The following is a 25,986-nucleotide window of genomic DNA, read 5'->3' on the forward strand; positions in this document are numbered from 1 at the left end:
TTCCAACTGCATCAAGCCAGATGGGCTTCTGGAGTTTGCCAAGCGGCTGGAGCGCTGGGGCCGTGGAGCCTTTGGTCACCTGCGCCTCTTCCAGAACTGGCTGGACCAGGATGCAGTCACAGCCAGAGAAGCCATCCGGCGGCTGCGGGCCACCTGCCATGTGGTTAGCGACTCGTGGGACTCATCCCAGGCCTTCGCAGATTATGTCAGCACCATGTGATGGGGCCCATGCCTCACAGGCCCATGCTCAGTACCACCAGCTTGCAGGGGCTGAGGCATGGGCTGCCCAGAACTCCCAACCACCAATTCTGTCTTTCTCTTTCTGCCACCTTTTTTCCTTCTTCCCTTGCACTGAGGTCCTGGAGGCCTTGATGGGGCCCAGCAAAGGCATTCCCACAACTGGGTTTAGAGCCTTTGGGCCCCTTACTCAGTATCCTGGGAACCCTGGGCCAAGACGTTACAGTGGTCATCAGTCCCCCTCCCCCTGCCCTGAGGTTCCTGCTTTCCTTCCTCAGGCAGGTACCCACCCAGGCTTTAGAGAAGTGTAGGAGTGCCCATTACCAGGCCTCTTCTCTGCTGGGCTCACCATGCTGCTCCCAGGCCTCAGTCCCTTTCATACCTTTATTCCTTTCTTTTTTTTAACCAAAAAAGTTTTTCTTATAAAATAAATTTTGGGCAAACATCATGCAGCCCTCTTGATGGTTTTTCTCCCAGAGAACAAAATTCAGCAGGGCCCTATGGGGCAGGGAGCCCCTTTTCCCTGTCTTCTCTAAGAGCTACACCCAGACCAGCTGGTTATTAGCAGAGGCCCCGCTGCTCCTCATGGGAACGCTGGTGGAAGACGAAGGTGATGGCAGTGGAGGCAGCATCCCAAGCAGCCTGGAGTACCTCATCCTTGAGCCCCCGCTTATCAGTGCTGTGGTTCCACTGAGCCAGGTCTGATGTGCAGTCAGAACCATCAGGGGGCGGCCTGACCTGGTGGCTGTTGACACAACGGCGGCAGCGTAACCTGGTGGCAGAGGACAGAGCTGTGGTCACTATAGATCCCATCTCCATGCTGTGCAGGGAGTCCAGGGGTAATGGCCAGCCAAGGGCACTCTACCCACCTGTCATGTGTGTCACTGAGGCTAGCCTCATCCAGGGTAAACAGCTCCTTCAACTCGCCCAGAGAGAAGTGGCGCTCCACATCCTGCTCCTCATCCACCACACAGCTGCTCAGTGCCTTCTTGTGGCTCTGACGCTGAAAGATCTTCTCCTCAATGGTTCCTGCCTGCGGGGGGCAGGGGAGGAGGGGCGGAGCCAGGAATGCGGAGCTAAGTCATCCCCATACACAGAGGGCAGGAAAACCCATGGGTTGAAACTATAGGCAGCCAAGAGAAGGCAAGATGAATGAAAAGAGTCCTGTAGCAATACCTCTGCTCAGCTGAATCAATTTTCCCAGTTTATCTCTTGGGACCGACCATGACTTCTGCATGTCTGCCCACCCAGGATATTTTCTGTAACAATGGAGGATTTCAGGGCCTGGCTAAATTCCTTCAGTGTGAGCTGAGGTTTGTCTGCAGCAGCTTCACCAGACCTCTTTACCAAGCCAAAGTCTCACTCACTATCATCTAGGTATCCTATGCCAGGCTCTGTGCTAACACTAGGATACAGAGAAGAATCAAATATGACTCCTGTTCTTGAACACATAGACTAGTGGGAGAGACAGATATATAAACTACTTGGTACAATGATAGAAATATGCATAGGATACCCAGGGGCCCACAAGAGGGATGGTAGAGTAAAAGTGTTAAAAAGCTTAAATGTAAAGATTATCCTTGGGGCTGGCCCCGTGGCCAAGTGGTTAAGTTCACACGCTCTGCTGCGGTGGCCCAGGGTTTCGCTGGTTTGGATCCTGGGCACAGACATGGCACCACTTGTCAGACCACGTTGAGGCAGCGTCCCACATGCCACAACTAGAAGGACCAACAACTAAAATATACAACTATGTACTGTGGGATTTGGGGAGAAAAAGCAGGAAAAAAATGGCAACAGTTGGTAGCTCAGGTGCCAATCTTTAAAAAAAAAAAAAGATTATCCTTGAGCTGAATCTTGAAAATTGAATAGATGGTTTACAAGAAAAGAGAGAAGGGAAGGCATTCCCAGCATAAGAGAAAAGGAATAAGCCTGGCCTACTGGAGGACTGTGAGGAGTGCAGCCTATCTAGAGGATGGTGGGAGTGTAGTAACAGCTGGGACTGAGCAAGTCAGCAGAGGCCATATTGGAGAATCTTGGATGCCATTGGCCTTGTTCTGGAAGTGAGGAAAAGCAAAATCAGAATTTTTGGAAAGCTCATTCTGGAAGCAGTATGTGAGGAATGGAACCCCATGGAGCCAGAGCTACTTAAGGTAGAATTAGGAATTAATTAATTAAGGTAAGAATTAGGAAGCTGCTACAATATCTAAGTGAGAGATGACTGTGACCTTAGTTTAGCATGGAATAGAGACGAAAGTTAGATTAAGAAAATTTAGTAAGGTAAAATCAATGGTAATTGGAATCTGGCTGTTCGGAGACAGAGAATGATCTAGTAGGATGATGCCCAGATTTGGGTTGGGTAGATAAGGGAGCCATTAGATGACAGAATTCAGAAGGGGAATGAGTTTAGTCATGATGCATCTAAAGTGCTCATAAGACAGTCAAGTGGAAATGTACAGTCAGTGATGGAAATATATGTCTAGAACTCAGGTAAGAGATCTGGGCTAAAAATTTAGTTAGAGATTTGTCAATATAATGAGTATATGTAATCACAGAGGTAGGAAAACCAGAGTGGAGTTTCCAAAGAGAAAAGAATTTTAAAAGTAGTAGTCAACAGTGTCAGATACACAAAGAGGAAAAATCAAGAGTCTCTTGTTTTAGCAATTAGGAAGCTAACAGTACATTCAAAAGCAGGTTCAGTGGCATAAGTAGTCTTATGAGTAAGTAGAAGATGAGTAGGTGAAGTTATCTGTAGGCTTTGGAAAAATATGAGAGTGAATGAATGGAAGGTAACCCAAGGTAGTGGCTAGAATAGGACAGAGGGTTGAGAAATTGTTTTGTTTTCAAGGTGAGAGCTACTTGAGCATGTTTAGACTTTGAGGGAAAAAAAGAGAAATCGATCAACTAAGAAAGGAAAGGATGGGAAGGGGTCTAGAGCCGAACTGGAGTGATAAGCCTCAGACAGAGGAAAGAAATGAACTTCCTCTGAGATGGAAAAGGAAGAGCCGGTGTAGAGATTTACAGAAGAAAGGAAGGGAGGCGAGAGAATGCAAGCCTGATAGCCTACATTTTCTCTGTGAAGCAGAACACAAAGTCTCTGCAGAAAGAGTGAGAGACAGGGTTAGGTAGGCAACCTGAGGGAAGTGGTGAATGCTTGAAGTGGCTGTTGAAGGAAATGAAATACGACCCAGCCCAAAATGGAGAAAATCTGTGGTAGCGCCAATCCGTAAACGCAAATTTTATCTAGTGCAGAAGCTGAGAACAGCTGTAATGATCCATGTGGAGTAGATATTAGGGAAAGAGTGGCTGAAAGGATACACAGTGAGGATCAGACTGAATAGAAAGGGAAGTCAAGCCAGACTAGGGGGACGTACTAGGGACATGAAGTTGAAGCAGATGTAGGAGGTATAAGAAAGCTGGAAAAACAGAAGTAAGAGTAGAATGATAGCTATTCAAGTTTTCGGTACTGTGTAAAGTTTTGGTACTGTTAAAGTTCCAGAGTGTAGCCTTGGGAGTAATTAAATGAGGAGTTAAGGAGGTCCTTAGAGATGAAGTCAAGGAAACATGAAGGCCAGAGTGCTGGATGGTCCTTGAAGTCCTCCAGGATGATAGCTGGATTTGGGGAAGAAATGAAGACTGAGCTGATATCTGAGTTCATCAATGAATTAGGAAAATAGCAGAGAGTAGATGACTGTAGCGGGGAAGAAAAGGAGTGGTCAAGTCAAACAACATGAGCGTCAAAAGAGAAACTACAGGATGGATGGTCTAAGTGATCACTGAGAACTTGGAGACTGCTAATACCACTTCTTAGCCCCATGGGACATGGAGTGTGAGAAGACGACAAAGCAAGTAGAAATCAGGTACGAGGGAAAGCAGGTGTCCTGTGTAAAGGATGAGGCCACAGGGGAATTTAACTATTGAACAGGTGTCCAGAGGGCACAGTAAGAAGAATGTGAGGGAATGGGGTGGAGAGAGGAGAGAAGAGAAGAATAAGAGGTCCAGGCTAAGCCCATAGCCTGACCACTGCTAGAGGCAGAGGGGCCAAAGACAGGCAGTGAGAAACAACCCAAGGTGGTCCTGAAGGTCTTGTCCCATGACCCACCCCTACTTTAACCACAATCACCATCCTTACAGACAGCAGGCGATAGATATAGCAGGTCTTCTTTTGACCGTCACGCCAGACCCGGGCCATGGCTTGTTCATCATTGGCCGGGTTCCAGTCAGGGTCAAACATGACCAGTCGGTTAGCCCCAATGAGATTGAGGCCACAGCCCCCAGCTTTGCTGCTCAGCATGAAGACAAAGTCAGGGCTCTAGAGAGGAAGCAAGAGAAAAAGAACCTCTTGCAGCCTGAAGTGGAATCCTACACAGCCCAGCCAACTGTTCTCTCACACATCTGTACTCTTATGCTCAGACCAGTTGTGAGCACCACCAGTTTGCCTACCAGCCAATTTCCCAGCCCACAAAGTCAGTTCCCAGCCCAGCCATCACCAACCAGCCTAACCCTGCCACACCCACCAGAAAAAAATCAAAGGAGTCTCTAAAGCAGAGCCCCCTTATAGCTTCTCTATCAACCCTTAATTCCATTGTGCCTGCATTGGTGATGTGAGGACAGGGGCTCTGCATTTACCAACGGATTGTTGAAGCGCTCCACAACCTTGGCTCGCTTCTTAATGGACATTGTGCCATCCAAGCGGACATACAAGTACCTGAAGGGGAATCCAAAGATCAAAACCCAAGAAGGAAGCAGAACCCCATGGAGCCAGAGCTACTTAAGGGACTGAACCAACCATGCTTTAGGCTGTTCACACACAGCCCAAGGCCCTAAACTCCCAAAGGGAGGAGCAGGGATCTAGGGGCCAGGACTCTGTCCTGTGGGAGTACCTGAAGGACCAGGGGCTATTCTGCTTGGAGATGGAGCTGGGGTCACTGCAGCAAGAAGGGCACAGACATCTTCTGAGAAGTCCCTTCTGCACCCACATCTTGGCCCATATTCACCAATCAGAACACCTACTCTTTCTAGGGGGACAGTAGAGGAGGCACCCCTTGGCAGGCTGGTTAGGCTCTTCCCTACCTTCGGGCCCGGCAGAGCTTCTCAAAGAGGTCCAATGTCTGTGTATAATTGGACACCAGCACTACTTTGTCATTGCCACGGCTTCGGGTCACCGCCAGGATGTAATCAAGGACCAGCATCTTACCTGGGGAGATCAGCAAACCTTAGCCCCCCATAGGCCATCCCGATAGTTCAGGATTCTTACTCTTGATCTCCTGCCTGGAGACAGGATAGGTCTAGCACAAAGAGACAATCTCCCACCCCTCCTCCCAGAGGAACCCAAAGACTTTAGGAAAGGGCTCACCTGACAGCTGGGGCTCTAGAGCCTTGGAGCTATAACCAGGGGGGAATATGTCCAAGGCACCTTCAAAGCCATCTTCCTCTTCCACACACTTATCATAGATCAGAGCTGGATCTGGAAAAAAAAAACCCAAAATGCCAGCTACATTGCTTTTGGAAGTTTCCACTTTAATGCTCATTAGAACTCCATCTGGAAGCCTACCCAGAAGACCTTCCTCAGCCCCAGGCTTGCTTGGCCCCAAATTCCAGTGTGCAGTCAGTACCACCTGGGACCATGAGTGGACAATCTTGTTCACTAATGTGTTCTCCCAACAAGAAGGGAGCTCTACCAGAGAGGGCAAGGTTTGCTACTTTTCCTCCTGGTCAACATTTTATATGCACGTGTGCGCGCGCGCGCACACACACACACGCACGCGCGCACACACACACGCGCGCGCACACACACACACACGCACACACGCGCGCGCACACACACACACACACGCGCGCGCACACACACACAGGCACACACACACGCACACACGCGCGCGCACACACACACGCGCACACACACAGGCACACGCGCGCGCACACACACACACACGCGTGCACACACACAGGCACACACTCGCACACACACACACGCACACACGCACGCACACACACACGCGCGCACACACACAGGCACACACACACACAGGCACACGCGCGCGCACACACACACACACGCGTGCACACACACAGGCACACACGCGCACACACACAGGCACACACGCGCACACACACACAGGCACACACGCACGCACACACACACAGGCACACACGCACGCACACACACACACAGGCACACGCGTGCACACACACAGGCACACACGCGCACACACACGCACACACGCACGCACACACACACGCGCGCACACACACAGGCACACACACACACAGGCACACGCGCGCGCGCGCACACACACACACGCGTGCACACACACAGGCACACACGCGCACACACACACAGGCACACACGCACGCACACACACACGCGCGCACACACACAGGCACACACACACACAGGCACACACACACACAGGCACGCGCGCGCGCACACACACACGCGCACACACGCACGCGCACACACACGCGCACACACAGGCACACACACACACACAGGCACAGTCCTATATACCCCAAGCATCAAGCATGGGCTGGCAGAGGTTAAGCAAAATTTCCAAAGCGAAGGGTCTGCTCTACAGAGTATACAGTGCAGGGCTCATGCCTCAGGGAGGGTTGGAATCACATGTGGCCTCTTTGAGGACTCTGGACAAGTTTTTCTTGCTTGCTCTCACAGAGGACTCCTGACAGACTGAACTCACGATTACATAGCTTCTTCAGTGAGGTGATGGAAGAAAGGGAAGACACACTCATTTTGCCCTCTCGCAACTCTTCTGCTGGCTTGGCCTGTCTCAGAAACTTCTTGTATAACTCATTCTGAAGAGGTGTCAGCCTGAAAAAAAGGCAGCTGGGTCAGTGGGAAAGGCTGGACCACACTTCTACCCTGAGGACACCTTAAGAGCCCAGCCAGGCCTCAGGGGCTGAGCTTTTACTCACTCACTCCACACCCCTCAGTTGAGTTCAGTACCTACAACAAACCACCTGCTCAATCTTCACAGGCAAATATTTAGAAAGGATATCAGATGTCCTCCGTATCAGGCACCTGGGGAGAACAGGATAAAAAGGTCAGGGGCTGATAAAACTGCCATGCTAATTACTGGAATACAAGCTACCACCCAGAGGACCAAGTCTGACTCTCTTCTGTAGTATCAAATGTCAGAGACCCATTAGCCCTACGGCATAGATATCCAAATCAGGGTCTCAGTCATGGAAATAGAGACCCTTTCAAGCAGTCTAGCTTAGACTGACAACTCTTCCCCTTCCCCTTCAAAAGCTTAGCTAATCTTCAAGAGAAGGCCAAGGTTTCCCATTGTCCAAGGTTTCTGACAGGGACAGCAAGGGGCTAATCACTAAGTCCTTAGGGAAGTTTCTGTTTGTATTTGCCCAAATGCTTGCTGCCACATGGCCCGAGGCTCAATGAAATTAACCCATACCTCCTGGCAGACCAGGAAGGACAGGGATCAGGCACCTCAGAAGTAGCTCCTAGGAACACCGTGACTCTCCTTCCTGCCATCTAAAATTGAGGGAGAGGTGGCCAGGCAGTTGGGAAGGGCAGGACTCTTTAGGATATAAGCCATCAAGTGTATATACCTACAACAGAGGAGTGCAGAATGTGCCTGCCCCCTAGGCTATGTGGCCCCCATGGAGAAAGCTCTCTCAGCCTGGGAGCCACACTCGTCCTTCAGATCTACTCCTACCTGTGGCAGAAGACTACGAGGCCTGGGAAAGAAAGCCTGGTGCTTTAGATCTGAGACTGACTGACAGCAAGCTTCTATAGTACTAATAATGCTCCAAGGGATATTTTGCTCAGGAAGTCCAGCAGCATCAGAAAAGAGCTTCCTCAGCAGGTTGCTAAGCAGCCCAAAATCAGACCACAGGCCCAAGCCAGGAAGAAAGCATTGAATTAGCCTGTAAGACCCTTTCATTTATTCAGTAGCTATGGTCAGAGCACAAATCTCACTCTCTTCCTAGAATCCCAGCCCTCAAAGGCCAAGGCCCCAAAAGATTGGCCTTGGATGGCTTAGGAGGCAATTTTGACGACCTAACTCAGGGAGGCCCAAAGAGAGGTGCTACTGTCTAGCCCAGCTCCCACCCTGCTATTACCTATTCACAATGCTGGTGAGCTCCCGAAGTCGTTGCTCTCCTAGGTGCCTGTCTGCCTCACTAGCAGCTGCATCTCGACCCTTCAAAATTGGCAACTCAAAATGCTTCTTGAACTCGTGGGCAGTTCCTAAGCATAAGAGAGAAGGAAAAATTACAGCATTAAAGAATGTGGGAAAGGAATGATTTTCCCACTGCCAGTAATGACAGACTACTTTGTTACAGACCAACCTTCCTGCCAAGAACAAAAAGAGTGAACAAATTACAAGCAATTTCTGTTTGAATTGATCAGAGAGCTACCAAAGCAGTGAAGACTTGAAAGGCCAAATAGTGAGATAGTAGATTAAAACCCAAAAATATAACCAATTACATTAAATATAAATGGACCAAATAATCCAATTAAAAGGCAGCTCAACTGTCAGACTGGATTTTTTTTAATGCCTACCTATATGCTGTGCTCTTTATAAAAAATGTAGTATGTATCAGTACAATGAAGTACTGATACCTGCTACAACGTGGATGACCCTTGAAAACATTATACTAAGTAAAAGAAGCCAAACACAAAAGGTCACATATGGTATGACTGCATTTATATGAAACTTCCAGAACCAGCAAATCCATAGAGACAGAAAGCAGATTGGTGGTTACTAAGGGTTGGGGTAATGGGGGATAGGGAATGACTGCATAATGGATATAGGCTTTTCTTTTGGCCAGGAAAAAAAATGGTCAGGTACCTCACAAAAGAGGATCTCCAAATGGCCAGTGAGCATATTAAAAGGTGTTCGACTTTATTCAACATTAGGTAAATGCAATGAGGAGATATCACAAACACCAGAATGAGTAAAATTAAAAAATTTCTTTTAAAGAAAATAAATATTGGTGACGATATAGAACAGAGATCATCCAACTACAGCCATGCACCAGCTACCTATTTCTGTAAATAAAGTTTTATTAGAACACAGTCATGCCCATTCATTTACATATTATTTATGGCTGCTCTCATGCCACAATAGCAGAGCTGAATAACTGTGACAGAGACAGTATGACCTATGAGCCTAAAATACTATATAACCAGGAAAAAATTTGCTGACCCCAGATGTAGAGACACTGGAATTCTCATGCACTGCTGGTACAATCACTTTGGAAAACTGGAATATCTACTAGAGCTGAACACATGCATAACTTATGACTCAGCAAGTCCACTCTTAGGACAGAGAAATGCATACTTAACCAAGAGAAATGCATACTATGCTCATGTAAAAACATCTACAAGAATATTCACAGCATCACTATTCAAAATAAAAAACCAGAAACAACTCAATTGTCTATCAACAATGGAATAGATAAATTCTGGTATATTCATAAAATGGAATAGCATAAAAAAAGAAAATGAACAAACTACTGCTACATGCAACAACATGGATGAATCTCATAAATATAATGTTGAACAAAAGAAACCAGATGCAAAGGAATATATACTGTATGATTCCATTCATATAAAGTTCAAAAATAGGCAAAAACCAATCTTGAGTGTCAGGAGAGTGTATACTTCTGGGAAAAAAGGAGAGTAGTAATTAAAAGGGGACGCTGCTGAGATGGTGGTAGTAATTGATCTGGTGGTGGCTACACAAGTGTGTTCACATGGTGAAAAATCCTGCTGCTCAGCCTGTTCTCTACCTAAAGTAATTTCCTGAGCACTGGCAAGTTGAGGTGGCACTGACAAACCCTTCCACAGCTATCTACATGCAAGAGTTGCCCAAAGTGTAGCTGCGAGGAGCTAGAGGGAGTGGGAAATGGGGAGTTATTGTTTAAAGGGTAGAGTTTCAGTTTTGCAAAATAAACAAAATTCTTGAGATGGAGAGTGGTGACAGCTGTACAACAATGTGAACATACTTAATGACACAGAATAGTACACTAAAGAATGGTTTAAAAAAAAAATCAGGGGCCAGCCCGGTGGCACAGTGGTTAAGTGCACTTAAGGGCTAATCTTCCAAAAAAGGCAGGGAGGGCCGGTCCAGTGGCATAGTGGTCAAATTCAGCTTGCTCCACTTCGGTGATGTGGATTCACAGGTTTGGATCCCAGGCGTGGACCTACACCACTCATCAAGCCACACTATGGCAGTGTGGCAGCAACCCACGTACAAAATAGGGGAAGACTGGCACAGATGTTAGCTCAGGGCCAATCTTCCTCAAGCAAAAAAAAAGGGAGAATTGGCAACAGGTGTTAGCTCAGGGCTGCTCTTCCTCTCACACACACACACACACACACACACACACACACACACACACACACACACAAACTGTCCAAGACAGAGTCTGCTCTGAGGCCAAAGTTTTTGTGGGGCAGCCAGGATGTGATGAGCACAATTGCCTGGGGGTAGTGTTTCCATCCCCAGCTCACAATGACACCACGCCCTGCATAGGCCCTGCCACCTCTGCAGTGGAAAAATGGCCAGAGTGGGCCATTCTTGCTGAGTTGCCCAGCAGAGCCAAGGTCACCCAACGACTTTGCTACTCCCTGACAAGAGAAGTCTTCCTACGAGAGTGCCTAGTGACCCACTAGCTCTCCTCAGCTTGAGTTACATTCCCAAGGCCACGGCAAGGCTCCTCTCCAATGTAGCAGACAAGGCTGCATTCTTACCCAGGATGCCTGAATTAACAAAATGTACCAAGCTGAAATACTCAAGGAGATCATTCTGGATGGGGGTCCCGGAGATGAGCACCCGTCGGCTGGTGTTCAAGCTGTCCAGGGCCTGGTAAGTCTGATTCTCAGAGTTCTTGAGCCTGTGTCCCTGCAAGGAAATCAGTTCTCACTTAGGCCTGGACACAATGTGACATCCCCAATGGTGGCAGTCTTGTGTATACAGGAAAAGAGGAATCATAAACATTACAGGTCCTGGGGCTTTGGGAAGTGAGCAGGCAGCATCAAGAGTGAGAGTGTACCGGCTTGCTTAGGGAAAAACATCAGGCTCAAGAGACAGACCTTCAGTTTCCAGACCAGTACTACATCCAGAAAGCAAGGATTGTTTCCTCCCCTCTTCTTCCCTGCCCCAACCTCCAGAGCCTTAGCAGCCTGCCTATCCTCTTCAGAGATCCTGCAGTCACATTAGAGACCTGTGCTTTCAGGGAATCCTCCCTCCCCACCAGCCCAACCAATCCAGAACCTCCTGAGCCAGATGCCTTCTACATTAGTCTCAGGCCAAGTCTGGGCTGTCAGTGCTAAAGGGACTTGGCCCAGGCTCCTCCTCTCTTCCCACAGAACCCACACAGCTCATATATCTAAAGAGTCTCTCTGACTCCCTTTGCATCTCTTCCCCAATCCCTATTCTCCCTGTCACCCACCCCACCACCATACACACCTCTGTTACTTCTCTCTTTTAAGTCTTTGTTTTGTTTTGTTTTGCTGAGGAAGACTGGCCCTGAGCCTATCTTCCTCCACTTCATATGTGGGATGCCTACCACAGCATGGCTTGCCAAGCGCTGCCATGTCCACACCTGGGATCCGAACCGGCAAACCCCGGGCCGCTGAAGCGGAATGTGCGAGCTTAACTGCTGTGCCACTGGGCCGGCGCCTCTTTTAACACTTTTTCAAGAAAATAATAAAGGACCATATCATCTTCCCTCTTTCCCCACATGGGCAAGATCAGGCTTGTGATCTGCCTCCAGCTGCCATTCAGCCCCTCACTGGGCAAGGCACACAAAACACAACCACCAGTGAAAGAATGAACAAATAAGTCAGTCTTGCACGATACAATTAAACACAGACCCTCCACTGACTCTCCCATCTATCAGACCAAGTCCAAGCCCATTAGCTTGGCACTTCTCAATGAGGCCCCAGCAAACTTCTCTGACCCTCTCCACAGCTTGTCATAGTCCAGGAAGTCGTAACTCCTCACCACTCCTAATACTGCATGTCCTTAGGTCTCTTTGCCCATGCCTCTCCTCTGCTCAGAATTCTCTTCCACAGGCAAATTGTTCCAATGTGACCTCCTATGCAAAGCCTTCCTCAATGACCCCAGGCTGTTGGTCTCTCTCACCTCTGTGCTCCAATGACACTGTACATAATAGCTGTTTACTGAATCCTTTTAATGTGCCAGACACTGTACTAAGCTCTTTACCTATATTCTCTTCTATAATCCAGATGACAGTCACATGAGTTGAAATTCTAACACCCATTTTAGAGACTCTGAGGTTCGGAGGTGAACTATCCAGAATCACACTGGTAGAAAGCAGCAGCACTGGCATTTGCACTCAGGTCTGAACGATTCTGCAGTCTGGGCCCTGTGCTGTTCCGCCTCTCGCCTACTGCTCTATATACGAGAGCACCACTCACACCCTGCCGTGCCCTCTCTCCTCACCTGGCCAGCAACTGCTTAGGGAGAGACCATGGCAGATTTGCCTTTACAGCTTCAGTGCACAGGACAGAGCCCCACACAGAGCACTGTGTAGTGAATGCTTGCTGAATGAAAGAACAAAGGAACAACCAACACTGCTATTAAAGAATTTGACATAGAATTTTAATTTTTAAAAAATGACTGGATGTTGTACACCTAAAACTAACACAATGTTATGTTAATTACACCGCAATTAAAAAAAAATTCTTTAAGATATCCAAAACAAAAAAATTCAACTGAATTAAAAATGACTGGAGGCTCCAAGCACTAGCCCTGAAACAGAAGGCTGAGACTTCTGAGCTGAAGAGGAAAATGGAACTTGAAACTTGTGAGGAAATTACTCAAAAGGCCCTAGGGCAATGGACGTCAACACTTGGATCCCTCAAACTGAAGCTCCCTGAGAGCAGGCGTCATGGGATTCCCAGGGCCTGACACATAACAGGCCCTTAATAAATAACCCAATGGATGAACTGGGCTGATACACTATCCCTGTGGGTCTCCGTGGAAAAGAAAGCCAAACCCAGCTCCCTATGGGAGCTCCCTGGCTCCTGCCACCATCGCCTGTGAATTTAAAACCCCAACTCTGCATGACAGCAAATCAAACATTTTGGCCCAATGAAGAGTTGTCAAAGCTCTTATTTATAAGCTTCTGCTGAATTCCTCTTTTGGCAGAGTTCTCAATTTATCCTTTTCAAAAGCAAAAAATGATACCAAGATTGAACACCACCACTTCTCTCTCGGAAACGTGAGCCCTATGAGTAGCATGCTTGTTTGTCATGCATTTCCCCAGCATCTTTCATCTGCCTTGTTTTGGGTTCTAGCATTTGTAAAGGAACATATACGGGTCTGGCTGAGGCACACAGGGACAGCCCTTCCATACCCAAGCCAAGCTTCTTCCTACACCAAGCTTTGAGTTATATCCAAGGCAGTAAGGGAGAGGAAAGTGAGCCAGGACTCGAAACCTCAGACCTGGATTCCAGTCCCAGCTCCCCATGTCCTCACCGGGGGGACCTGGACGAGTCACTGCACTTCCCTCAGCTAGTCTCATCTCCAAAACTGAGATGATGATGACATCAGTCCCTCCCCTATTTGGACACTTTACAAAATGCTTCCACATAGCCTCACTCTTGATCCCGATTATGTCCTTTTCAGGTAGACGCTGTGCCATCTACCCTATAGATGAGGAAACTGAGGCTCAGAGCAGTCTCATCTGCACAATCATGCTTACAAGCGGCAAAGCCAAGGCTGATCCCAAGTCTTCTGACTTGCCCTGCCTAACTCAGAGTACTGTGAGGATCAATGATCTTGTACACAGAGTTAATATGCAAAACTATGTGTCCAGAGAGAAGCAGTGGCTGGGAGGAAGCGCTGTGGGTGCGGGGAACATGAAAGCCTGGGGTGGCAACTTCCCTCTCCATGGTCTGAACAGGACACTCTCTCCTCCTAGAGTAGGCTGACTATCTGTCAGGGCTTTGGCTTCCTCAGGTCTCTGAAAATTAACAAGCTGCCAAAAAATAAAAGGTAGATGAGCAGAAGGGAGGGCCGGCGGCTGCAGTGTGGCAAGAGGCACTCTTGTGCCCTGCAGAGTCAGCTCAGGAAACAAGAAAGAATGAGGAGGAAAGGAACGCTACAGAGCAGAAGGAAACGTAGATGCCCCTCAGTCCTCAAGGACTTGACAGCTACAGCCTACCTTCCTCTCCAATGCCCTGGCCTCTGGATCAGGCTCCTGACAGTCCCCTTCCAGGGTGAGAAAGCAAATGCCAGGACCCTGAGCTGCACAGGGTGGTCACACACATATGCCACCTCAACCTGCTAAATCTCTTACTCCTACCAGAAGGAACAGCCCATCAGTGTATCAGACATGCCAGACAATAACTGACTTTTCATAGGGACAAAAGCCCAACTGGGAAATAGCTCACAACTAGCAAGCATGGCACCCCAAAGTAAGATTTTCTTCTCTGTCCCCTCCCAAAAGACCCTCAGATACTGGGGTAATCTATAGTCCCCAGAGCACAGTCACACCTGCCAATCAGTTGACAGATCTGGCCAAGTCTTTCAGCCGCCTCTCCACTAGAGCTCCAAGGATGTGCAAAGTGACCTTAACTCTCCCAAGAAATGCAAACAACGGCAACAACTTCAAGATAGCCAAACCCCCTAGAATCCTGGAAAATTCTTTATACTTGGAAGCTCCCAGCCACCATCACTCCTTTCTAAGTAGTAGCATCTCTACCATCATTCATGCATAGTGCTGGAAAAGGTCAGGAAGTAACTATGGCCATATTTCCCCTAGTCCTAGAGAACCAACACAGATTAATGTAAGGTATATGGATGTCCACACTGGGCTTTCCTATCTCTGTGCTTCTGTTCATGAGTCCCCCAGCCTAGAATAAAAACCAGAGCTGACATTTACCAAGGTCTTATGACTACTATAAGAGCTTTCCCTCAATAGCCTCATTTAATCCCCACAATAATCCCATAAGGCAGATATTACCACCCTATTTTACTGACACAAAAACAGAAGCTCAGGTGATTAAGCAACTTGTCCCAGGTCCTATCACTGGTAAGCGGCAGAGCAGGATTTGAATAAAGGTCTCTCCAACCCTAGACCCTGTTCTCCTAAACTCTGTACGATGTCTCTCCACCCATCCTTCAAAGTCCTTCGTTGGTCTAGGAATACTGTGTGGAGGCAACAAAACCAATCAGCCTACAGCACCTCACCCTCCTCAGAGTTCCAAGCCCTACTCACTCCCTCTTTCGGCAGACTGGTATCTTGGGCTCGCCCTCTCACCCGCCCCTCTGAGGCAGCATGCTCTGTCCCCAGCATTCCCCAGTGACTGGCACAGCCCTGGGCTGGCAGTGCTCAGTGAGGAGACTTTGAGAAACTTTCTCCTACCCCCCCGACTGCTGAGTCAAGTACCTCGTCACATATGACCAGTCCAACACTCCCTTTCTGGAGGACTCCAACGTGAAGGCGGAATGTCTCATAGGAAATGATGAGGATGGGAGAAGGCACTCTGGCTCCACGCTGGTTCATGAATCCTTCTACAACAGAAAATTTGTCAAGGGAACAAATTTTAGAATATCTTAAAGAAAACACCAGTTTGACAGCTCTTTAATTTAGCCAGGTAGTAAATATTTCAACCATATTCCATGAGAATTCTCTTCTCTTCCACCCCTTCATTGCCCTCAACCCTGACCATCAGTGAGCACACACTAAGAAAGGAGCATGTGGTGTGGAAAAGCGCAACCATCTTCGTTAAGGCTCCATACCCAGCTTTTGGTCTATCTCATCCTTAGAGCCTCCGTCGATGGCCAAAGGTTGGATCCTCCCTCCAAGCCATTTCCCAACTTCATTGTACCAGTTCTTCACTAGGCTGGAGGGCGACACCACCACTGCCTTGTCAATTTCTGGCTTGCACTCTGGACTCTGGCGCAAAAGCGTCCACATCAACGTGATGCACTGCAGTGTCTTGCCCAGGCCCATCTCGTCAGCCATGATGCAGCCATGGCTGCCAGGGATGCGCCGACTGGTGACACACTCCCACAGGAACTTCACTCCCTGGGGAATAACAGCACTCAGCCCACTTTGGCATCCACACCGCTGCTGCCGCAGGGATGGCAGCTTCCCAGGCTCAACCCCTTAGCCCATACCTCATTCCTCCCACCCCCATTTACCTCTCTCTGATGAGGCCGCAAGACCTTACTGAGAATAGGATCAACAACCACATGGACAGGGAGTTTTTCCCTAAGAAAGCACAGCAAAGAAAACATGAAGCTCAGACATGAGCAAGGGCATGCCCTCAGAAAGTTGTGTCCTGCTGATCCAGAGGCCACAGAGCCAGTTGACTGAGAGAGGACCTCCTTGGCCTGGTAATCAAACCATAGCAAATTCCTGCTCCAGGAGTTAGAAAGTTAGGAGGGGTGATGGATTCCCTATGCCATCACCTCAACCCTTCTTGCTCCCCCGAATGAGCCTAGCTGGAAAGGGTAAGGAACCCCCACCAACTAGACATAACCACATGCTCTTCCCCAGGCACTCCCCTTCCCCACCTATCCACTCTCTGGATGGTGCAGTAGCCATGACAGCACTCTGAAAACATATGCCAAAACCAAGGAGAAATCACACACCAAAATGCCCTCTGCCCTCTCGGGTAAGTGTAGTTAGAAGACCAGAACTGCTCAAGAAATACCAATGCACATACTTGTCAAGCTTCAGCTGGTCATGGGCGCTCAGTGGAGGAGGCTCATACAGAACCAAGGCACCTTCATCCAGGGGGTCATGGAGGGCCCTGCGGACCCCAGCCCTTTTGAGGCCCAATGCTCGAGAGCCCAGAGGACCTAGAAATCAACAATCTGTCACCTAAGCCTCTGCAGTGAGTAGCTCCAGCAGGCCCAGCTCAAATGCCTATCCTTCACATAACCTTTCCCAAGCTCCCATATGACCCTCTCTCCCCTAGAACCTCTCCAAGCCCTGTATAGGCAACTCCACCTGACCATTATCCCAGTCTGCCTTAGACTAGTTTTTCCCACGTTACTTCTCCCATTCAACTACAAACCTCTGGGGGGCAGGGTCTTGCTCATCTCAATTCAAATCAATTCCGGAAAGGTCTGAAACCCTACAGGGGCCTTTCAAGACTGAGAGCTCTTGAGAGTGGGCCTCCTCCCTCCCCAGTCCCAGTTTTAACACAATGCTATGCCCTACACAGGACAGGGGAAAACTGTGTAGAACCTAGGCCTCTGACAGAGTCAACCTCATAAAGGAGAGGCCAGTGAACTCTCTTGGACTGAATGAAGCCTGGGTCCATTAGCCACCCTGGCCCACCAGGAGCTCCCTGAGCTCTGGCACATCCCCAACAAGATGAGGGTCTTGGCAGCCCCTGCTGAAGCTACCAAACACAGCCTTCACGCAGGCCTCAGGATGGTCAGCCCATACACAGTCACCACTGGACTGACGCCTTCAATTCCAAGCTAAGCTTGTATTTACTAAAGCAGAGGTTTTTAATCTATTCAGGCACATTCACACATGAGTGATTAAAAAAACAGAGAAGTCTCCATTTTTACCTTGATAGTTCGGAATGGGGATTTTGAAAGGCTTTGACAAAATGCTTCGAATAAACGCTTCCTAAAAAGAATGAGAAGAAACAGGAATTCAGCATTGATTGGAGATGTTGTGCGACAATAGTTTTACAATGCAGTCTAAAATGCCTATTTAAGCATCATAATACATTCAGAGCATTGTATTTTGATTATGTCTCATTCAGATGCATGTGGAACATAAGATGCGCTCAATATTAGGTTAAGTTTTGTCCAACAGCTTCCGTCTTCGAGGCTTTACATAAGGTTCTACAAATACCCAGGGACAGCAGAGTGCCTTTGGCAAGTGCCGAGCCTCAGTCAACCACAAGGTTCAGACTCATCAGCTCATGAACGACCACGCCAGTGAGGACACCTAGCTATTCCCTAGGATGCAGCACCTCAAGAAGAAAGCACTAGACACTTACCCAACCCCAGTACTAACAGGAAACTCCAAAGTCTGGGTTCAACCACTGTCCTATAGGGCTACGTCTTCCCAAGCACACCTCACAAACCTTTTTTTATCGTATCAATTCTGCCTCTAATTCCCACATCAATTCCTACATCAGCCTTCTTGGGAACTAAAGAGCCCTTCAAAGAGTAGTGGTAACAAGAGTAATAGGAGTAGCAGTATTAGTAAAATAATAATATTAAAAACAACAGCAGGGCCAGCCCCGTGGCCGAGCGGTTAAGTTCACGTGCTCCGCTTCGGCGGCCCAGGGTTTCGCCAGTTCGAATCCTGGGCACGGACGTGGCACCACTCATCAGGCCATGCTGGGGCGGCATCCTGCATGCCACAACTAGAAGGACCCACAACTAAAAATACACAACTATGTACTGAGGGGGACTTTGGGGAGAAAAAGGAAAAAAAAAAAAACCAACAGCAAAAATGACAATAATGTGAGAGGCAGTACTAAGCCCTTGCATTCATGTTATCATTTAAACCTCACTAACAGCCCTATGAGATCTGTTTGATATTACTGGTATCCCCATTTTACAGAGGAGCAAATTGAGGCTTAGAGTGGTTGAATCACTTTCCCAGGTCACACAGCCAAGACAGATTCAGGACTTTCCTGATTCCAGGGCCCTTACTTGTAACCAGTGACAATACAGCCTCCTAACCCAACCTGTTTGAGTATAGCCAAGTGGATCAGCCCAGACTCAGCAGCCTCCTGCCATGGGAAGGCAGAAGAGAGAGAACAAGATGAGAAAGGGGACATAAGAGAAAGGGCAAGCCCATCACCAAGAAAAAGCAAGGGGGACAAAGGTGACAGGAAGCAGACACATGTAGGTCCCAGTCAAGGGTGGCCTTGGTCCCTCCACCTCAGGGCTTGCAGGAAGCCTCTGTGCCATCACCTCAGCCTGGAATCAGCCCTGGGCTATGGGGCTGGGGTGGGGCAGAGAGCAGCAAGGGGCGTCCACGGCACTAGCTCCTGAGCTAACCCTGACAACTCCCATCAAAGTTTTGGTCTACACACACCTGAGCCCTCTGAAGAATTACAATAGCCTGTGAACCCCAACAAAACAAGAGCTGGAAGCCAAGAGAGCAAGAAGAAAACAAGAGCAGAAACCCTAAAGGTAGTTTTAATGGGAATACATTAGGGAAAAAGAAGTGAAGAGAAAAACTCCCTTCCAGCAAAAAGGTAGTTTAATGTGGAAAAAAAAAAAAAGCAAGCCTATCTCACCCTGAAATTTTTACCTTTGTATTCTGACCCATTTCTATACCGATCATTATAAATTTCTAGAAACTTCATTTTTTATTACTTTTTTTTTTAGGAAGATTAGCCCTGAGCTAACATCTGTTGCCAATCCTCCTCTTTTTGCTGAGGAAGACTGGCCCTGAGCTAACATCCATGCCCATCTTCCTCTACTTTATATGTGGGACGCCTACCACAGCATGGCTTGCCATACGGTGCCATGTCTTCACCCGGGATCCAAACCAGCAAACCCTGGGCCGCTGAAGCACTTAACCGCTGAGCCACCAGGCCGGCCCCTCAGTGTACTTTAAATAAGAAAAATGTAATGAATATTGGTGATCTATTGGAAGATAGAAAAGGAATGTGGATAAGTGAACTTCATTATCACACTAAACAACATGACAAGGGCAGGGCTGGAGAAAGGCCCAATTCTTTGTTTATTTGCATATTTCTTTGCAGCTGAATAAAATCTTTTATTGACTATTTTTAGTTACCATGTTATTATAATTATGAAGAGCAATGATAAGGAGAAACTCACATGAAAAATGCTAACAAAAAGCTACCTTTAAGTCAAAGAAGAGGAAAAGGAAGGAAATGGACTCTTCCTTTTTAATTTGGCATCAATTCTGCTTTCAATTCTGAAACTGAAATATTATTTTCAAGATTATCAATATAGAAGGCTAGATTTGAGGCTCTGAGTAGCCAAGAATTTATACTCCAAATTTAAAAAGCAAGACTTTCAATAAAATCCGGGAGCCACGGGTTCTGCAGGGAGAACTGCAGGCTTGTGCAACCAGGACAGCAGGATTCTAGGGACCCAGGCCAAAAACGTCTGAGGGCACAGTCCACAAGACTTGCGATGGCCAGCCTCCGAGAATCTGGCCTGGTAATACCCGCTAGACTCCAGCAGAGGCAGGGGAGGCGCATGCTCTCACTTTGTACATTTAGTTACTGAAAATTCATACCGTCTTTCCTTCTGGCAGAAGAGGGAGAGCACTCCTCCTCCCACCAAGGTCGAGGCCGCCCTCTCCTGCAGAGATGCACTCCAGCAGTTCTGCCGTGTCTCTCCTGCATCATCTCTCCCTCTCTGCTGGCTCTTTCTCACAGCATTTAAAACATGCTTAACTATCTCAAAAACAAAAATTCCTTTGACCTCTTATCTCCTCCCTTTCAAACTTCTAGAGTTTTCTGTCTCTCCCTCCTTATCTCCCACACCTCCTATCTATCTTATGCCCCTTCTACTCCTCTGAAATGACTCTGGCCAAGATCACCAATGGCCTACATGACCCTAATTCCAATGGACATGCTTCTATCCTTATCTTACTAGGCAAAGCTGGCCATTCCTTCTCAAATATTCTCTGCCTTGACACCACTCTCCCACCATTCCACACTTCCATGACACCACTCTCCGACTATTCCACTTCTCTAGGACCTCATGTTCAGTCCCCTAAGGGGCTCTTCTTCCTCTGCCTAACCCCCTCAAGTCAGTGTTCCTCAGGGCTCAGCCCTCAGCTTTTCTGACTGTACCCCCACCCTGACACTCCAAAACACTTCAGAGGTATGAAATATTATCTCTATGCTAATGACCCCAAATCTATTTCCAGTCCATACCTTCCTCCTAGGTTCCATAATCATATTTGCAACCACCTCCAATCCCAGACATCTTACAGGACTTTAAACTCACAGCGTCTAAGGCTAAAGTCCTCATCTCCAGGGCTGCACTATGACTTTTGTGGGCCCAAGGCACTCTTGCCTCTTGGGTCCCTTCCTCCAGTTTTCACACAGGCTCTCCCCTCCATCTAGAACATTTCCCACACTCTTCGCCTGGCTGACCTCTTACATCTTTCAGGACTCAACCTAACCAGCATGTCCCTCAGATTCAGGTCTTCAACCAACCTCCAGACTGTGAGCCCCACTACTGTGTGCTCCCACCACACCTGCACTTACGTTACATAGCTACACTGGACAACTTCAATGGATCCTGAATGGAAACTGTCCCAGAGGACTACACACCATTTTTAAAGCTCAAGAAACAAATGACGTATTACTTAGTGAATTATATACATATGGTAAAACTATCACAAAAAAGCAAGGGATGATGAACATAATCCAGGATAATGGTTACCTCTGGGGATGGGAAAAGGGATTATGGCTTTGATAATGTTCCAGTCCTGGATAGTGGGTTCACAGGCACTTATATTGTGTTTTATATCTTACACACGTTATATACATATAACATTCTTTTCTTTTTATCAACTACTACATGAAAATGTTTTAAAACGTTTGCTGAATGAACAAATAGCTAACCTCCATTACACATCCTTATCAACATATTCCCATCTTTCCTTCAAAACATCCCTGTAAAGGAAACACACACTCCTGTGTGTCTCTCAATACTCTACTACAACACTTCACAACCAACACCAGGTGTGTGGGTTTTCCACAAACGTCGCAATTCTTCGACACCACCTGGGAGTCCTACAGTCTAGCTCAATTCTGACACTATCTACCTGGAGCAAGCATCAGATCCTACAGGTTAAGTGTTCAGCCCCACAAGACTTCTTCCCCCACCCCCACTTCAGAAGCCAATACCAAGTCTAGGTTGTTACCTGTGCTTCTGGCCAACAGGCTATAAATTGGAGGTTCCCACAACCCTCTCCTCGGGTTCAAATAATTTGCTCGAGTGGCTCACAGAAGTCAGGAATACAGTTTACTTACTGGATTACTGGGTTATCACAAAGGCTAGTGAAGAATATGAATGAACAGCCATATGAGGAGATACACAGAAGAGACCTGGGAGGGTCCAGAGCGCAAGAGCTTCTGTCCCAGTGGACAGGGGGCACCACCCTCCCTGCACATGGATGCATTCCTGTTTGCTAACCCAGAAGCTCTCCAAACCCTGTCCTTTTGGGTTTTTTTTATGGAGACTTCATTACCATGATTAAATCATTGGCCAGCGGTGACTGAACCCAATTCTCCAGCCCTTCTTCCCTCCTAGAAATCAGGGTGGGGCTGAAAGTTCTAACCCTCTAATCCTAGGTTTGGTTTCCCTGGCAACCAGCCCTCAAGGTTAGGTTCTTTACAAAGGACATCTCTTTAAAGTAAACTCAGGTGTGGCTGAAAGTGGCTTGTCATGAATAACAAAAGACACCTTTGATGCTCTTATCACTTAAGAAATTCCAAGGGCAGAGAACTCAAAATCACTGTCCCTCAGAAAGCTTGGTGGAAAGAAGCTTCAGAGCTAGCAGACTTCAGGCAAATTACTTAACCCCTCCGAGACCCGGCTTCCTCATCCTAAAAAAGAAGAATTACATGAGATAATGCACAAAACCTGCCACGGTGATGCTTATGTTTGACCTCAGTAGAGGAAATATGTGAAAGCTATAGGACTGCGATACTCCTTACAGCCACACGCAGAGACAGAGACTGAGCTGGCAGGAGGATCCTGGCTCCAACGCCTTCCCTCTCCTCTACCCTCCTGTCCTGCGGAATCTGAGCCACCTGAGAGCTGGTGCCCAAGTACCTATAAACAAAAGGGAGTCCAAGTCCAGCGCACATCTCTAAGGAAAGAGGCCAGGCCTCTCTCAGGCCGCGGAGCTGTGGGCAGGCTCCAAGCTCCCCATGAAGTTTATCTGTACAGCACTCTATACAGCACTGACAGAATCTTCAGGGACGAGAGGGTCCCTATGCAAAACAGGGCACACACATACACCGGCAGGCGGTAGCTGACTTACATGTTGACTACTGTCCAGACAGGGTGGCCGATTCGTTAGTTGAGTCACAGCTTTCCGAAAAGGAGACAGGAAACTTTCCTGGCTCTGTGTCTCACTGCTGGATTTCCGTTTCTTAGGAGTCTAGGAGAGAGTATTGAAGAAGGTGAAGTCTGGAAGACCCGGGTGTTCACTACAATGGCAACTAATACTTAAAATGCTTATTAAGTGCCAGGCACTATGTTAAACTCTTCACATGTACTATTGTGTATCATCTTCACAGTCATGCTATGATATAGGTTTACTATCATCCTTATTTAACAGGTGAGAAAACCGGAGCTGAATGAGGTTAAAGAACCTGCCTAAGGTGAGGAGGGACAATGGAAGAGGTGAATGATGCCTGTGAAGGACAAATCCGCCAGGAGCATGGAGTCATGCTGCCTCCAAATCTACACTCCAAAAGCCCCAAGGAATGGCTGAGCAACCGTTTGCCCTGAGTACTGCTGCCCCCAACTCCCGGGCCACTGAGGCCACTCCCCAGTCAGTCAACACCATGGCCGTGAGGACACTAGAATGGAATTTATTTTCAGGAGTCAACCAGCAGCAGCCAGCACCATTTATGACCTAGCTGCACCAAGTGCTACCCCAAGTTCAAGTCTGAGACCTATGTAAGTGGCAAGGGGCAGCCAGTGTGCCTCCCTCACAGGCAGAGGAGCCCCCTGCACACTACTGGTGCAACTTACAGAGCAAGCTCTACCACGCCATCAGGCAAGAACCCACTTGTACCAGCTTGCCAAGCTATATGAAGCATCAATGATGCTGTAAGACACAGATGAAACAGAAGCACCAGGCTCCTTCCCCTCTCAACACGTGCTTTGGCTCATACACTACCCCTGCCCAAAATTGCCTTCTAGACATTCCTTAGCTAATCCCTTCCTCCAAAGTTTGAGCGGCCAAGCCCCTGCTTCTTGAACTGCTCTCTCTCTCTCTCTGAAGTACATGCTCCATTGCCCTATTAATTTTGGTTTACATAGGTCCTGCCCATAGCCAGCCCCAGAAAGCCTCCAAGGCAGGAAGCAGAGCACAAGGCCCAGTCCAAAGTCAAACATGTTGTCCTTGAATGTCAGCAGGGACTGGAGGGGCACCATCCCTCCAATCTAGAACCAAACGAGTCCAGGACCCTCAGGTAGGCCCAGTATACTCTACTGCACTGGGCAGGGGACGAAAGGCAAAAGGGCAAGCTGCTAGTTGCTGCTGGGGGGCTCTTTTTTTCCAAGGGAGCCAAAGGGCCCAATCCAAGCTGCTCTTTTGCTTTGGAATACCTCTTCCTACCAGAGAAATTGAGGCTATATTAGCTTCTAGTGAGCACCTTGAGGACAAAGATTTTATTGATCTTGTCCAATGCCTGACACATGGTAAGCATATATGAAAGAGGCTTCTGGGGCCTCTTTGATATGTGCTTACTATAAAACATACGGAGGAGGCTTCTGTAGGTGACCAGGTTCATTCCATCTAACCCCAGAAACCAAGATCAGGCTTCCTTTTGGCTGGAAGCCCTGCATCCCCACCTTCCTTACCCCATTTAGGGCGGAGTACTCACCACTGCCCCAGGCTGCCAGTCTTCATCATCAAAGGCTCTGCCTTCTGGTTTTCTCTTGGCCAGCTGGCTGGGAGCTAAGCTTCTCCTCTGTTAAGGGGAGAATGAAAACTGAGCACCAGCATGGATCCTGCAGCCTGAGCCTATTAGACCCAAACACAAGGCTACCCACAGTCTTCTCTGGACCCACACTTACCATCCTGGGCCCAGGAGCATAAGACGTCAAGTACCCATCAGCCAAAGGTCAAAGGCGCCGAGCAGCTAAGAATGCAGAACCAGGGCCTGGTAAAGAGCGGGCTGCTGTATTACTAAGAGGATGGGCTAATTAAAGAGGGAGCACGGATGGAGGGGTCCCAGGCAGGGGCTAGGGTTTGGGCCCAAACTGTAAGAGTGTCGGTAGCCAGTCAGCCGAGGCAGGAGATCGGGCCAAAGAGGAAATGTCCAGGGAGAGAAGAGTAGAGGTCTGGGATGAGGCAGGAGACAGGTGGAGTGCAGGACCGGAAGAGTGGAGTCGGGATAAAGGTCCCAGGTGGATCGGTGAGGGGTGGTGCGGGGGGGGGGGGGGGAGGTAGCTGAGGGGGAAGGTAATCACAGGCCAGAAGAGAGAGGCTGGAGTGAAAATCCGAGGCCCGGGGAGGGCGAAGCGCCCGAGTCCGGAGAAGGGGGATTTCCCAGCCTGGAGTGCGGATGGCAGGCCCGGACAGAGGGAGGCAGGGCAGGGGTCCAGGCGGGACAAGAAGCAGACCCGGGCTTGAGAGCGGAATCCCAGGCGGGGCTGGAAAGAGCGGCAGAGATGAAGTCGGACCCAAGCGCTCCCGCCGGCTCAACCTTCCTCTTCCCAAAGCGCGCGTTAACAGCCGCCAGGGCTCCCCGGTCCCGCCAGGCTCGGTCAATCGAACCTCCCGCGGTGCTGCCGCCACACCACCCATTGGCTGCGTTCGATGCGTTCGGCGCTCGCGACCCAAGGAACGGGGCGGGCCTAGTGCTGCGCCAACGTGCGGCCTGGCTCTGCGGCGGAAGAGGCCCACGGCCCTCTAGGAGGCGGGGCTTAGAAGGAGGGCGGGGCCGACAGCGGCGGGTGGGCGGAGCGCGCAGGCTCCGGCGGGCGTTTTGTGCCCGCGGGCCGGACTCTGGCTCTGGTCCCTCGGCGTTTGTCGGAGGCTGGTGACCTGGTCTTTCAGCAG

The 25,986-nt window shown here is 48.6% G+C and overlaps 2 protein-coding genes across 6 annotated transcripts in view; one reads left to right on the forward strand and one right to left on the reverse strand.

Moving 5' to 3' along the window:
* The window catches only part of LRRC41 (leucine rich repeat containing 41), a 45,297-nt gene extending 44,609 nt beyond the window's left edge, over positions 1-688 (forward strand). For 3 of the 4 annotated variants that reach the window (XM_070510002.1, XM_014827874.3, XM_070510003.1), the window contains one exon: positions 1-688. In XM_070510002.1, the coding sequence (XP_070366103.1) occupies positions 1-220 (220 nt within the window). In that variant the 3' untranslated portion in view covers positions 221-688. The other variant, XR_011503415.1, reaches the window with a different exon arrangement.
* Positions 608-25,680, reverse strand: RAD54L (RAD54 like). Of its 2 annotated transcripts, XM_044770708.2 has the most exons (19): positions 25,548-25,680; positions 24,999-25,084; positions 24,806-24,892; positions 23,230-23,349; positions 17,787-17,847; positions 16,928-17,063; positions 16,401-16,470; positions 15,996-16,284; positions 15,643-15,767; positions 10,973-11,123; positions 8,335-8,461; positions 7,199-7,273; positions 6,933-7,063; positions 5,591-5,701; positions 5,308-5,431; positions 4,864-4,942; positions 4,367-4,546; positions 1,107-1,270; positions 608-1,009 (listed from the first exon to the last, which is right to left on the reverse strand). In XM_044770708.2, exons 2-19 carry the CDS (start codon positions 24,999-25,001, stop codon positions 799-801), a joined length of 2,244 nt encoding a protein of 747 aa, XP_044626643.1. In that variant the 5' UTR covers positions 25,002-25,084; positions 25,548-25,680; the 3' UTR covers positions 608-798. The 2 variants fall into 2 exon arrangements, with proteins under 2 accessions (XP_044626643.1, XP_070366105.1); XM_070510004.1 differs by lacking the exons at positions 608-1,009; positions 1,107-1,270; positions 25,548-25,680 and adding an exon at positions 1,294-1,496 and having other exon boundaries at positions 24,999-25,137.
* Positions 25,681-25,986: the final 306 nt, after the last annotated feature.

The sequence above is a fragment of the Equus asinus genome, chromosome 5 (assembly GCF_041296235.1).
Source record: "Equus asinus isolate D_3611 breed Donkey chromosome 5, EquAss-T2T_v2, whole genome shotgun sequence".
In the NCBI taxonomy this organism is placed as follows: domain Eukaryota; kingdom Metazoa; phylum Chordata; class Mammalia; order Perissodactyla; family Equidae; genus Equus; species Equus asinus.

Bases quoted from the DNA above. Each gene is read 5' to 3' on its own strand.
- RAD54L (XM_044770708.2), bottom strand. The intron at 17,064-17,786 runs GTAAAAATGGAG...GTTGATTTCTAG, and splicing joins CCCCATTCCGAACTATCAAG to GTCCTCTGGGCTCTCGAGCA. The intron at 7,274-8,334 runs GTAATAGCAGGG...TGTTCTCCCCAG, and splicing joins CTCACCAGCATTGTGAATAG to GTGCCTGATACGGAGGACAT.